This window comes from Protomyctophum parallelum (genome assembly GCF_964188405.1).
Source record: "Protomyctophum parallelum genome assembly, chromosome: 16".
Lineage (NCBI taxonomy): Eukaryota > Metazoa > Chordata > Actinopteri > Myctophiformes > Myctophidae > Protomyctophum > Protomyctophum parallelum.
Genome location: NC_139711.1, coordinates 41,857,890 through 41,872,028, shown reverse-complemented (window position 1 = coordinate 41,872,028; position 14,139 = coordinate 41,857,890). Strand labels below are relative to the sequence as shown.

General features: G+C 42.7%; 1 protein-coding gene across 2 annotated transcripts in view; it reads left to right on the top strand.

Annotated features, from left to right (window-relative positions):
- Positions 1-465: 465 nt before the first annotated feature.
- The window catches only part of gfpt2 (glutamine-fructose-6-phosphate transaminase 2), a 39,231-nt gene continuing 25,557 nt past the window's right edge, over positions 466-14,139 (top strand). Inside the window, exons 1-5 of one of the 2 annotated variants that reach the window (XM_083786607.1) lie at positions 466-601; positions 4,193-4,300; positions 7,672-7,776; positions 8,870-8,998; positions 11,043-11,101. In XM_083786607.1, the coding sequence (XP_083642733.1) occupies positions 595-601; positions 4,193-4,300; positions 7,672-7,776; positions 8,870-8,998; positions 11,043-11,101 (408 nt within the window). In that variant the 5' untranslated portion in view covers positions 466-594. The remainder of the gene's footprint in view (positions 602-4,192; positions 4,301-7,671; positions 7,777-8,869; positions 8,999-11,042; positions 11,102-14,139) is intronic. The other variant, XM_083786608.1, reaches the window with a different exon arrangement.

Below are 14,139 nucleotides of genomic sequence, written 5' to 3'. Positions count from 1 at the left end.
CCGTCGATAAGGGAGGATTTTTACGGCTCCAGCAGTGATTCCGAAACATATTAATTTCAAGGACCCCCCCATGTTTCACACGCATTATGCAACGGACCCCCCGATGTAATGGCATTTCTATCTCTGGTACCCCAATTTATATTGTAAAACCACTGTTAATGTAACTCTGGTTCCATTTGTACACTCTCTGAGTTACAGACCCATAAGGGTCCATTTGGTTACAAAATGATTATTTAGCTGGGTCCCCCCTGGAACTCCCTCAAGTACCCCTGGCCCTGGGGGTCCCCGGACCCCACTTTGGGAACCACTGAGGTAGACAGTGTGTGAATAGATCGAAGAAGGGAGGGCTTGGCGTCCCGAAGATAATGGGAGGAGCTCTCTCTCTCTCTCTGTCTCTCTCTCCCCCTCCAGGAAGTTGGCTGCTGTTTAAATGCACAGGGACACAGTGCTGCTCCTTAGTTCTGACGGGTTAACACGGGGACAGGACAGCATCGCAGTATTTTGGAACCTTTTCCCTCCTTCCTTCCATTGCACATTTCCACGCAGACAGAAAACTCACCCCCCCCCCAGAAAACCGACAGCAAAAGCAGAGCCATGTGTGGTAAGTAGCCTAAATAAGAGGGTATTATTATTATTATAGCCTACTTTAGTTTTCGTTGTGTTTTGGTGTTATGATTATTTATGAGTGCGAAATTATACGCACGGAAAATGCCTTGACAGCCGGGAGGCTATCATCTGCTGTCCTGCTCCACGACAGTGTTGTATATGTTTTTTTTTGCCAGTAGTTAAACCAGCCTATACAACTCGTTGGAATGCTGGCGTTTTGGCGTAAAAAGCCAGCCGACCATTACATCAGCCGAGTGCAAACATAAAAAGGCATCACTTTTAGTTTAAGATACCGGTACGTAGGCTACACAGATTTAGATTACGTTTTAAGAGGATGACACATCTCTCATCATCCCTCGTGTGATTTCCCTAGTGTTCAAAATTATCCACATTCATAGTATATAATATATATATAGGCTTAATTGTAATTTAGGCAGTAGGTAATTTTTTTTATGTAGACATATAGCACTCTGTGTATACTCATAGCTTCACTGTAGGCTACAGTTTCTACTGTTATTAGACAGATGCTGTGCGTTCTTATAATCTTTTAACTTCCTTGTGATTCTTGATGACAATGTTTTAATTAATATGTAGCGCCTATTTGATGTATTAATTTACCATGTGTGTTGTTACTGACTGTTGCTCTGGATTATAATTAAGAGCGTCTAAAAGCCTAAATTGTAGAGGCTACTTTTTACTTGTGCTGATCTGGCACAACTTTCTCTCAGTTTATGACGGGTTGGTCCCGGTTGGTTGGTTCCCTGGCTGTAGGGGTTAAACTCTACATGTGTGCGTGTGTGAGTGTGTGTTTGTTTGTGTGTGTGCGCGTGTGTGTGGCGCTGCTACGTGTCAACGTGCGTGCGTGTGTGTGTGTGTGTGTGTGTGTGTGTGTGTGTTTCTGGGTGTTGACGACAGGTCAGTGATATCAGTTTACCACCATCATCATCACACGGAAAAGAATGGGGGGATAGTAGGCTACATGCACATGATCATCCCTTTCGGGACTCTCTTGGTTACCTTTTCTGTATTTTGGGACGTCGGTTTAAGGTAACCATGCAGAGGGTCCCGAAATGGGCTCACCACCAGCTATAATATAGGCACGCACTGTCTGCATGTGGCTGGGTCAGCTGCTGGGTCGGGGTGGGGATGAGTTATTGGGGATGCGCGGAATATATGGAAACGTAATGCAAATAAATGGTATAGTCTATTAGTCAGTGGCGTGCACAGACATTTAGAGGGGCAGGTGCTCAAGTGAAAAAAAGGGCACCTTGTGCAGCGCATTTTGGGGCGGGAACCCATTTTGGTGCTTTAGCTATTGAAAAATAGCAGATCTACAAGCTCATAGCGCGCCACCGAGTGGCGCGCTACGAGCTTGTAGGTCTGCTATTTTTCTTTAATCGAAGAACCACTGACATAGAAACATAGCTTTAGATTGTGGGGGGCCTAAAGATAATATAGTAGAAGCGTTTTTTTATCAAGATTTGATCAATGTCACCATATGGTCCACACACTACACATTTTTAAGAGCGAAATTGCCAAAGGGGCAGGAGGTGCTCTAGCACCCCCTAGTGTCTATCTGTGCACGCCACAGGGTATAGTGTTATTAATGTCCCGTCCCAAGACTGCTTGTTCTGTCCTCCTCGACGAGAAAGAGAGCTTTAAGCAGCCCTTCCCTTAATTCCTCCACAGAGTCCGCACGTATAGGCATGCAGGGGCCAATGTGCAAATGGACATTCACCGCCTATAGACTCATTAGACTGTCAATGGCCACCTGTGTGTTGCTCAGTAGCCTACTAGTACGATACTAACCCGTCTAGCCCCCCGGTCAACTCAGCTCCTCTGACTTTTTGGAACATTCCATCGCGCACGTAGGCTGCTGTACACGGGAGAAGAGAGAGAGAGATGGGGGGGGGGGGGCACTCGGTGGGAGAGTTTAATTGGGCCGGTTGTGTGTGTGTGTGTGTGTGTGTGTCAGGCCCGGCGCCACGGGGGGGCAAAGGGGGTGTTTGCCCCCCTAAATCAACCTCTTTGCCCCCTTAGATAAAATAGTTACAGACAAAACAATGGTACATTTCCGAAGGAAGCCAACGAAATCGTGCGCCTCTGCCCTCTATAGATATGCAAATGTGGCGCATTGTCTTCATGTCCAATACCTGCCCCCGATTGCCCCCTCTGTCATTTCATCCTGGCGCCGGGCCTGGTGTGTGTGCGTGCGTGCGTAAGTGCATGCACACGATACCTTTGTCCAAATACCCGAATGTCAATATCGTATTATCATATTGTGGGAATTAAAACAAATGTTGACACAATGATGTTTCTGATACATAATCCTCAGTAATGCCTGTATAATAACTAAGTGGGTATATATTATAAAGGCAAATATTGCCTATATAGTGGAACAGCTAACAATCAGACAAGTTAACATATATACCATGCAGCCTTTAAAATCAGGAAAAGACAACATTACAAGTTAACCCCAGACAATATGGGCCCTATCTTGCGTCACCCCTTGCACAGTTTGCACACCTCAACACAGGCAAGGAGCGGGTGTTCCGACGGCTATATCACACGAAAAACTGTACTGATAATATGGTATATGAATATGATGACAGTTCATCGTTCGCTCGCTCGCTCTTATGGCCGGCAGTGTAGATTTTACCATTTTTGAGGGGCGCTATAGCCCCTCCTATATGCACAGCTTTGTGTGTTTGGGGCGACTGTGGCTCAGGAGGTAGAGCAGGTCGTCCAATGATCCGTGGGTCGGCGGTTCGAATCCCGGCTCCTCCTCCTGTCCACATGTCCACGTGTCCTTGGGCAAGACACTGAACCCCAAATTGCTCCTGATGTGCTGGTTGGTACCTTGCATGGCTTCCACCGCAATCGGTGTATGTGTGTTGTGTGTGAATGGGTGAATGTATAATGCACTATGTAAAGCACCTTGGATAAAGGCGCTATATAAAATGCACCATTTACCATTTTATATAAAATGCACTATTTATATTTGTGTGTATGAGCACGGAACATGTGTTTGTAGCATGCATGGAATGTGATGATTTGATTGGCTGAGCACGGAATCTAATGATGTATGATGATAAGAATGTGCCCCTCACTTCACACAGTTGTGAATGTGAGTTTTTTTCTTTTTACTATTTTGAAAAACATTTTAAAATAGTTCAACTAGCCGATATACATCGACGCGTAAAAAAGGCAAATGGGTAAAGGGCAGGATATACTGTAGCATACATCAAGTCCAATATCACAATATCGATATAATATTCATGTTTTGTTCAGTCCTATAGCAGCGCAGGCAGCAACTGATCAGGCTTTTACTTTCCTTTGCTAATGGAGTGGTTTGAAGACGGCAATAATAGAAAACATAATATCCGCCTCCTGGCCGTTCCGGCCTGCCTGTCGGAGACAATGTATAATGTTTTAGGGTCAGAGCTGGAGAAAGATAATGCTGGCTGCGGCTGCTATACGTGCATTCTTTTGAATGATGTAAGCTTGGCCTACAGGGAGTTGACCGTCCATCCGAGAGAGGCTTATTGAGGTTTTATTTTTCTGTTTCCTTCTGTCTCTCTAAAAGGGATCTTTGCTTACCTGAATTACCAAGTGCCTCGCACCAGGAAGGAGATATTTGAGACGCTGGTGAAGGGCCTGCAGAGACTGGAATACAGAGGCTACGATTCAGCAGGTAAAATGCTGAACCTTACACACGCACACACACACGCACACACACACGTATGCACACGCACACACACACACACACACACTAGTGCTGCACGATTCTTGCTCCAATTTAGAAATGAGATCTCATAGGTGTCTGAATCTAGATCAAGATCTTTTTTTGATTAATTGTGCAGCACTAACACACACAAGAGCGCACGCATGCACACGCGCACACACACACACACACACACACACACACACGCACTCACACTCACACACGCGCACACGCACACACACACACACACACACTTTAACAATTTATTTATGTCCACACAGAGGAAATTGCATACAAGGACATAAATAGTTCGGGTACAGCAAAGTTACATCCACAAAATCAAGGAATATGTCCTCCGTCACGATACAACAAGAATGTCATCCAGCATTCCATGGGCACAAGTAGTGTAGGCATACACTCACACTCACACTCTCACACACACACACACACACACACACACACACGCGCACGCACACACACACACACACACACACACGCGCACACACACACACTTACAGTTGCCAGAGGATCAGCTGTGTCAGTTCCATCTGGTGTACGTGCCGGTGCATAAGAGTAAAACATATCTTGGTTTGGCTTCCCTCCAGACAATGCAGCTGCATAGACCATGACAACAGTGGAATAGTGATAGAAAGTACTTAACAATATCAAAGAAAAGAAGAGAGTATGTGGAGTTAGTACGTTTTATGTCAGATGCAGATACCGTCCTACCACATTCTTGCCTAAGTGACTATACACTGCATGGTGTAATTTACATGTATGGAAGAATGATGTGTCTGACAGGACAGGTCAGGCCAGAGGAGTTCAGTCAGGTTGTCAGACCTGTTCAGTCCTAAGAACAGAACAGTACACAGTCATGCCTGGAATGTTTCACCCATAGAGTATTAAAAGGATAGGGACTGAACCATGAACCGTCTACTTCCGCATTTCTTTAATTTGGACACCAAACATTTGGTGGCACGGGGGTTGCCTCGTCTTAACCAAGGAAGCTCTGAGAAGGAAGGGAAGTGGTCACGTGACTGGGCTGCGCCATGACACTTTCATGGACACTTTCATGGGAGCCAAACTCACACAGGAAGTGCAATGAATACATGGCAATGAATGGAGCCGGCTGGACCAGCTCATAACAAACATTATTCATGAACAATTGTGACCTTTTGAAAAGTAATCACTTCTGGAAAATAACAGAAGACATATCACAGGTTGTTTTCTAATCACTTACTTTTCGATGTGCACAGAGTGCACAGTATATAATTTTATCTGAGGATCTAAACAGCAGCAGGTATCGTTTCTGGCTCCGAAGTATCGCGATATTTGGCTGCCAGACAGGAAATGGTGGGAAGTCTCACGATACTTGGTGCGTTCAGAAATGTACTTTTTACTATTTTTATAGAGATACCATACCTCTATAAAAATTACACAGTGTACACGTCGAATAACAACACAGCAGACAATAATGTGTTACATGTCTTATTGTCTTCTGTTATTTTCCAGAAGTGATTTCTTTACAAAAGGTCTCAATTGTTCATAAATAATGTTTTGTTCATGAGCTGGTCACTGAGCTCTCATTGACTCCAATGCATTCTGCCAAACTTCCGGGTAGTTTGGCTCCCATGAAAGTGTCCATGAAAGTGTCATGGCGCAGCCCAGTCACGTGACCACTTCACTTCCTTCTCAGAGCTTCCTTGGTCTTAACTCCACGGGTCTGCCACTAGGGCCCGAGCGCCTCAACGTTGGAGAGCCTCACTGGGTGCTTGAGATTATCTAGTTAGGGGCCCTAACTGTAGGGCACAGGGTCATCACACATTGGCCCATTTAGACCAGATTCTACAATTTAATGCCTTCTAAATCTTTTCTGAGAAACCTATGTTTTTATATTAGTCGTGCTCAAACTTTTTCATGTCAAGGACCCCAACACTTTTATGTAAATGGCCGCGGACCCCCATCTGAAAATATGTTGTACCAGGGACCTCCCTATAAGCAAAGATTTGAGTTTAAAATTAAAACGTTAGCTGTGAAAGAATATATATATATATATATACTGTATTCAAAGATTTGCACACGTTTTCACGATTTTTCTTTTTAGCTCAAGACCCAAGAGAGACCCAAACTAGTGAAAAAACAAATGTACAAGCTCGCAACGTGGCACGGTTCTCAATGTATTATTTAAAAGTAAACATGTGTATCTCTAATACACATGTTCCTTTCTGGTTAACTATTTAGTGACGCGCATGTGAGCTTTCCTTCATTAGTATTTATGATAGGCTGTAAATACCAACTTTACAACTTCATTACACCTTTTTTTTTTTTTTTTTTTGCATCTCTCTTTGTCATGATGGAAAAAACGGTTTGATTCTATGTTTACAGTTTTGCAGTCAAGTACAGTCGGGGATAGATACTAATATGCTAACATGCTAACAATAGGTACAGAGGATAGACTCTATCCTCTATAGTCTACAGTGTAGAGTACAGTCCTTATAACCTCTGAACCATTATGCTTTTACCAATCCCTTTTAACTGATTGATATTTATGTCTCCATGCCAGAGTTCACACACACATACTGTACATGTGCGCGCGCGCGCACGCACTCACGCATGCACACACACTGTACACTTGCATACATGTATGCTTACAAACATGCACACGCACACACACACACACACACACACACACACACACACACACACACACACACACACACATTATGCAAACACAGCTCTATATTTGTTCATCCTAGTCAGCAGGATGAAGCCATTACTATAAAAGCTTCTTTCATAGCCCTTAGAACTCTGTGTGATACACACACACACACACACACACACACAGTCACACACACACACACACACACACAGCCACACTCACACACGTGTGCATGCACACACACACGCACTCACAAGCTGTAGTATACCTTCTTTACCTGCCAGTTGATATTCAGTGAGCTCAGCGTCGGAGGCAAAGACATTCACCTCTCTGACATTACAGTAATCTGACCCTGTTTTTAGCTCCAGTTCATAAATATATTATATTAGTATAACGCACAAATATTGTACTTTTACTACACTACAATCATTTCACAACGTACTACCGGTATAGTTACTTTGTAGATTTGTATTATTATGACAAAACATACATTTTGTTTTACCACCGGGCATTTGAAATGGCATTGTGAGCTTGTAGATCTGCTATTTTCAGAATATGTGTATATACATTTGAAAACATGAAATGGGGCATAATGTGGGTCGTGGGTCAAACAAACCCACTGTTACTGATACAGTCGTCGTGAGTGAATAATTTAAATAATAATTGTTTGTTTGTTTTCTAGGCGTGGCTGTGGACGGTCCTAAAAACAACAAAGACAACAACAACAACAGCATCTGTCTGATCAAGAAGAGAGGAAAGGTGAAGAATCTAGATGAGGAGCTATACAGTAAGTTTATGGATATTACAGTACGGTACTATATACTGTACTATTTATTGATGTTAACACCGAGCCCATTACATTCCATGATAATATTACTTATTTTGTTTGTAACAGGATTGTACTATAGTTAAGCCACCGTTATGTCTTTGTAGCCAGTTAGTCGGCTAATGTAAGTCACCATTACAAACCCATTTTGACCTGAGATCAGTTTCTATGTCAGTGGTTCTTCGATTTTTCTAAAATAGCAGACCTACAAGCTCGTAGCGCGCCACTCGGTGGCGCGCTATGAGCTTGTAGATCTGCTATTTTTTAATAGCTAAAGCATAACATAATGCTAACACCAAAAGGGGTTCCCGCCCCAAAATGGGTTATTAAGCTGACCACCACAAATAATTGCGATTCACGATTTCATTGTTTTTTACGCATTTAAACGTTACTATTTGTGTTTGCCTTTTAGCGTTCATAATCACAAATTGCACAGGGGCAGATATGACAAATAAATAACTTAAATCTAAAACTTTAAATCACTGACACATTTAATGATTTTTTATAAAAAACAAGACATTTTTGTCAGGTGAAACAAACGCTGTCTCCGTTGTGCACCCATCCTGCTCTCCAGTTTGCTCATAACATTAGGCAGTGTTATCAGGCGCTCCGCTGAAGTGTTTATATATGCCTATGGTTGAGAGTGTGGTCTGGGCATTGCACTTCTGCCGTGCCCGTGTCTTAGCTTAGGACTGGAGGCAGCCAATCATGACTAGGTCGCTACTACGCGATTGGCTGGCGGCGTTTAGGCGGCTCCCATTGGCTTAGGCAGCGTTTTGGCGGCTCCCATTGGCTTAGGTGGCATGGGGGGGGCGACTCCCATTGATGACTAGGTCGTTATTAAAAGCGGGACTGTTGTATGTCAGGTTTCACCTGAAAAAAAGATTATTTTTTTGAAAATGTATTGACCTTTTCCAACATGGAAACGATTGACAATTATGCGAAAAACAAATAATTGCGATTATCTCAAATGATTGCAACGATTTTATGTAACAATTGTGACGGGTCTAAATGCAAGCATCGTTTTTTTTTTTCTGTGTTTTTCCCCAATCAGAAAAAGACTCGGACTTGGACCTGGACGTGGTGCTGTCCACACACTTTGGTCTGGCTCACACACGCTGGGCGACGCACGGAGAACCCAGCGCCGTTAACTGCCACCCGCACCGGTCAGACAAGGACAACGGTAACTAACCCATTCTGACCTGAGATCAGATTCTAAAAATGTCTTCTACATCCTGACAGTTTTCTGAAAAAGCTACGTTTCTATGTCAGTCGTTCTTCGATTTTTCAAAAATAGCAGACCTACAAGCTCGTAGCGCGCCACTCGGTGGCTTGTAGATCTGCTATTTTTCAATAGCTAAAGCATAACATGATGCTAACACCAAAATGGGTTCCCAACCCAGAATGGGTTAATAGATAAAATGGCCAGTCTACAAGCTCACAACGTGTCAATGTAGATTGGCTAGTTAAACTATTCAAAAAATGTCTTTCAAAATAGTAAGAAAAGGTAAAGAGGTTTAGGGATAACGGGTTCAGAGGTGACGGAAATGGAGCCCATACTGTGTGTGTTTGCACCAATATATAGGGCAGGGGTGGCAGACGACCTATTCTGGTACATGATCACTCAGACATTTTCCAAGCCTGGCGAGGAGAGTCGTGACGTAAACCTTTACAACTTACTTTAGGCTTCTAATTACCGTAGTAGACCAAAAAAAAAAGATAGGTATACCCACAGCAGATAATAGAGTGTTATTAACATTTTGGAACAAAACACTTTGGAACAAAACAAAACTAGAAAAGGATTGTCGACATTTCATGAAGGTAGAACGGTCATTTTGATACTTCGTCTATCATCTGCTCCTTGACGGTAGTATAGTGTTCTGGTGCTGCATCGTTCACACGGGCAGATGCAAAGATACAGACTACCGTTCATTTTCAATGCATATACATCTGACTGTTTGTAGCTGCCGCGAAAGCTCAATCGGCTACAAAGCTATACACAAAAGTTGGGCTATAGCTTCAACTTCAGCTACAAAATACAAAGCTATACAAATTCTCTGCGCAGCTCTGTGTCTTTGAATCTTTTGCATCTGCCAGTGTGAGGAGCAGAGATCCTGCACCAAAGATCTATGAGCATGGGCTGCGTCTTTGCCACGTTTAGTTTGCAGGAAGGCCTTTAATATCACACCAATGCACAAGACACGTCTACAACAACACCACTGTCTTTGTGCAAATGTAATGTAATTGCACCGGATTTAGAACAAATCCCCACATTAAAAAAAAACATAAAACAGAACAAGCAAACAGTACCTTACATAGGAATTAGGAAACGAAGCATTAAAAACATACACACACACACACAACTGCAAAGTCATTGGTATCTGCTGTCACGTGATAATTGTCAACGTAAGGAATGTGAAGGAGCGTGAAAGGACATCCCCCGGCTTTAAATGACATTTAAATGTAATGTAAGGAATGTGGAGGAGCGTGAAAGGAAAGGACACCCCCCCTTTAAAATGACATTTAAATGGCATGTTCTGTAAGAGTAGACAGACACCAGGGCCCTGTCCCGCACCCTCGAGAGACCCCGGAAAATAAATCCCTGTTCATTTTCCTCATAGACTTTTCAGAAAGTATTTATTTATGAACGTCTGCTAAATGCCTAAATTGTCCATCAGCACATGGCACTATAAAGTGTCATGTGGTTAACCCATTCTGATCTGAGATCAGATTCATACGAGGTTTCCACTGGACACACACTGGTCTGATTAACCCATTCTGACCTGAGATCAGATTCTAAAAATGTCAGTCGTTCTTCGATTTTTCAAAAATAGCAGACCTACAAGCTCGTAGCGCGCCACTCGGTGGCGCGCTATGAGCTTGTAGATCTGCTATTTTTCAATAGCTAAAGCATAACATGATGCTAACATCAAAATGGGTTCCCGTTCAGAATGGGTAAATATGCAAATTTACTGGCCGGTTTCACCCACTCACAATGTCACTGCATAACCTTGACTTAAAGGGATATTTCACTTTAAAAAAAGCTTTTGGTCATTTCATCGTCTACTCGGGCTTATGTGAACAAACACCCCAGACAGTTTTTAAGTTGCTTGATTCAGTAATTACATATTTCATACTAATTTTAGTTGCCCCGCCCCCTTCCTATACAAACCCATTGTAGCTTTTTATTAATTAATTAATTCATTTGTTTCATCCTATCTTTTCAGAATTTGTTGTCGTCCACAATGGCATCATCACCAACTACAAAGAGCTGAAAAAGTACCTGGTAAGTGACCTTATGTTAAGTAAGGGATAATATCTGGCTAGGTGGTCATTGTCAGGAGATAATTCACCGACAGGGAGTTTAACCCATTCTGACCTGAGATCAGATTCATACGAGGTTTCCACTGGACACACACTGGTCTGATTAACCCATTCTGACCCGAGATCAGATTCTAAAAATGTCAGTCGTAGCAGACCTACAAGCTCATAGCGCGCCACTCGGTGGCGCGCTATGAGCTTGTAGATCTGCTATTTTTCAATAGCTAAAGCATAACATGATGCCAAAATAGGTTCCCGTTCAGAATGGGTTAACCACATGAGGCGAAGCCGAAGGTGAATTATCTCCCGACAATGACCACCTAGCCAGATATTATCCCGCTTATTACATGGCTACCTAACATAAATGAACACATTGACTCAACAAAAAAAGTATTCCATAAGTTGGCGCTGGCTGCGTCTGGCCAGCTGCAGGGCTGCAGCACTGTCGGAAAAAAACAATGAAGTGAGTTGATCAAATAGAATACATTTTCGGGTTTAAACTGCTTCGTCTATTTCTCGCTCAAATGTTTTCAAAAACATTTTTGAGAGCAACGTTTAGCTGTAAATGACATTGTGTGTCACTAGTGTGTGTGTGTGTGTGTGTGTGTGTGTGTGTGTGTGCGTTTACACGGCTGTCATGTTGGAAACGGCAGTGAATCAAGCGGTGGCGAAAGCCGCGCAGCTGGTGCTCAGAGGGTTTGATTATTAGGCAGAGGTCTGTTATAGAGCGGAGCGGTCTGTTATCAACACATAACTCACCGCTGAATTTGGCGATTGACCAATCGGAATCGAGCATTAAACCAAGCTGTGTAATAAATATATATATATATATACACACCACCTGGTCCTAGTATACCGTACGGCTAGTGCTCTCACCTTTGTGCCAGTAGCCGACAGACTCCAGAACCATCCCCATATGACACCTCTTTAAGACCGGTCCTGTCTATTTACTGATATTGAGTTTTGCTCTATACGGCCATGATGGCTGCATCATGGACTTTGGCTCACTTGCACATGAACTAGTAGGATGTTCCATTGCCAAAACGTTGACAGATGCCTGTTGAGGATAAGCGTTGAGAGAGGCCGTTTGATAGATAACAGTGACAGTAACAGACACGGCACATAATTCATCCAGATACTCACTGGTGAAGGTCGGCCCGCACTGTATGTTTATTCATTCCAATATTCTGTTGATATAGTCTGTGCCGTGTGCATATATATTATTTATTCGTGTGTGTGTGTGTGTGTGTGTGCGTGCATGCGTGCATCATAGAGAGATCCAGTGCTGATGGGGCCTATAGCAGCTCAACATTGTGTTTTTATCGTTAGTTTTTTATTCTTATATTTATCTTGGTTTAGTTCTGGACTCTTACTCTTGACCTGTAATCTCCTCTCGTCTGTTTGATTGTCACTGTTGTTGTTACTACAGCTGTGCTTATCTTATCTTATATGGAGAGCTCTTAGTTGTGTTACAATATACCTTTAGAGGGAGAGGCATGTTGAACAGGTCCCACCTTTAGGGTTGTATTTCTCACTAGTATCTCTGGCGTTGTGTTCTGTTCTGTTCACCTTTAGGGTTGTATTTCTCACTAGTATCTCTAGTGTTGTGTTCTGTTCTGTTCACCTTTAGGGTTGTATTTCTCACTAGTATCTCTAGTGTTGTGTTCTGTTCTGTTCACCTTTAGGGCTGTATTTCTCACTAGTATCTCTAGTGTTGTGTTCTGTTCTGTTCACCTTTAGGGTTGTATTTCTCACTAGTATCTCTAGTGTTGTGTTCTGTTCTGTTCACCTTTAGGGTTGTATTTCTCACTAGTATCTCTAGCGTTGTGTTCTGTTCTGTTCACCTTTAGGGTTGTATTTCTCACTAGTATCTCTAGTGTTGTGTTCTGTTCTGTTCACCTTTAGGGTTGTATTTCTCACTAGTATCTCTAGTGTTGTGTTCTGTTCTGTTCACCTTTAGGGTTGTATTTCTCACTAGTATCTCTAGTGTTGTGTTCTGTTCTGTTCACCTTTAGGGTTGTATTTCTCACTAGTATCTCTAGCGTTGTGTTCTGTTCTGTTCACCTTTTAGGGTTGTATTTATCACTAGTATCTCTAGTGTTGTGTTCTGTTCTGTTCACCTTTAGGGCTGTATTTCTCACTAGTATCTCTAGTGTTGTGTTCTGTTCTGTTCACCTTTAGGGTTGTATTTCTCACTAGTATCTCTAGTGTTGTGTTCTGTTCTGTTCACCTTTAGGGTTGTATTTCTCACTAGTATCTCTAGTGTTGTGTTCTGTTCTGTTCACCTTTAGGGTTGTATTTCTCACTAGTATCTCTAGTGTTGTGTTCTGTTCTGTTCACCTTTAGGGCTGTATTTCTCACTAGTATCTCTAGTGTTGTGTTCTGTTCTGTTCACCTTTAGGGTTGTATTTCTCACTAGTATCTCTAGTGTTGTGTTCTGTTCTGTTCACCTTTAGGGTTGTATTTCTCACTAGTATCTCTAGTGTTGTGTTCTGTTCTGTTCACCTTTAGGGTTGTATTTCTCACTAGTATCTCTAGCGTTGTGTTCTGTTCTGTTCACCTTTAGGGTTGTATTTCTCACTAGTATCTCTAGTGTTGTGTTCTGTTCTGTTCACCTTTAGGGCTGTATTTCTCACTAGTATCTCTAGTGTTGTGTTCTGTTCTGTTCACCTTTAGGGCTGTATTTCTCACTAGTATCTCTAGTGTTGTGTTCTGTTCCGTTCCACTGAATGCTGAACCCATAGCAGCTCATAGTGCTCTGCGTGGACATTCAGTCTTTTGTGGACTTGGCATCCAAACCTATCGTGCGGAAAAAAAGATTAAATATGAAGGTCTTATTACTTAACTTAAGACCTGGAGGCGTGACCAATGCCATTTGGCTATTCTGAGTGTCCAAAGAGCATTGACCACGCCTCCAGGTCTTAAGTTAAGTAATAAGACCTGGTACTTATAAGACACGCAAAATACAGCCCCATGGCTCTGGGGTCAGTGGGGGTGAATGTC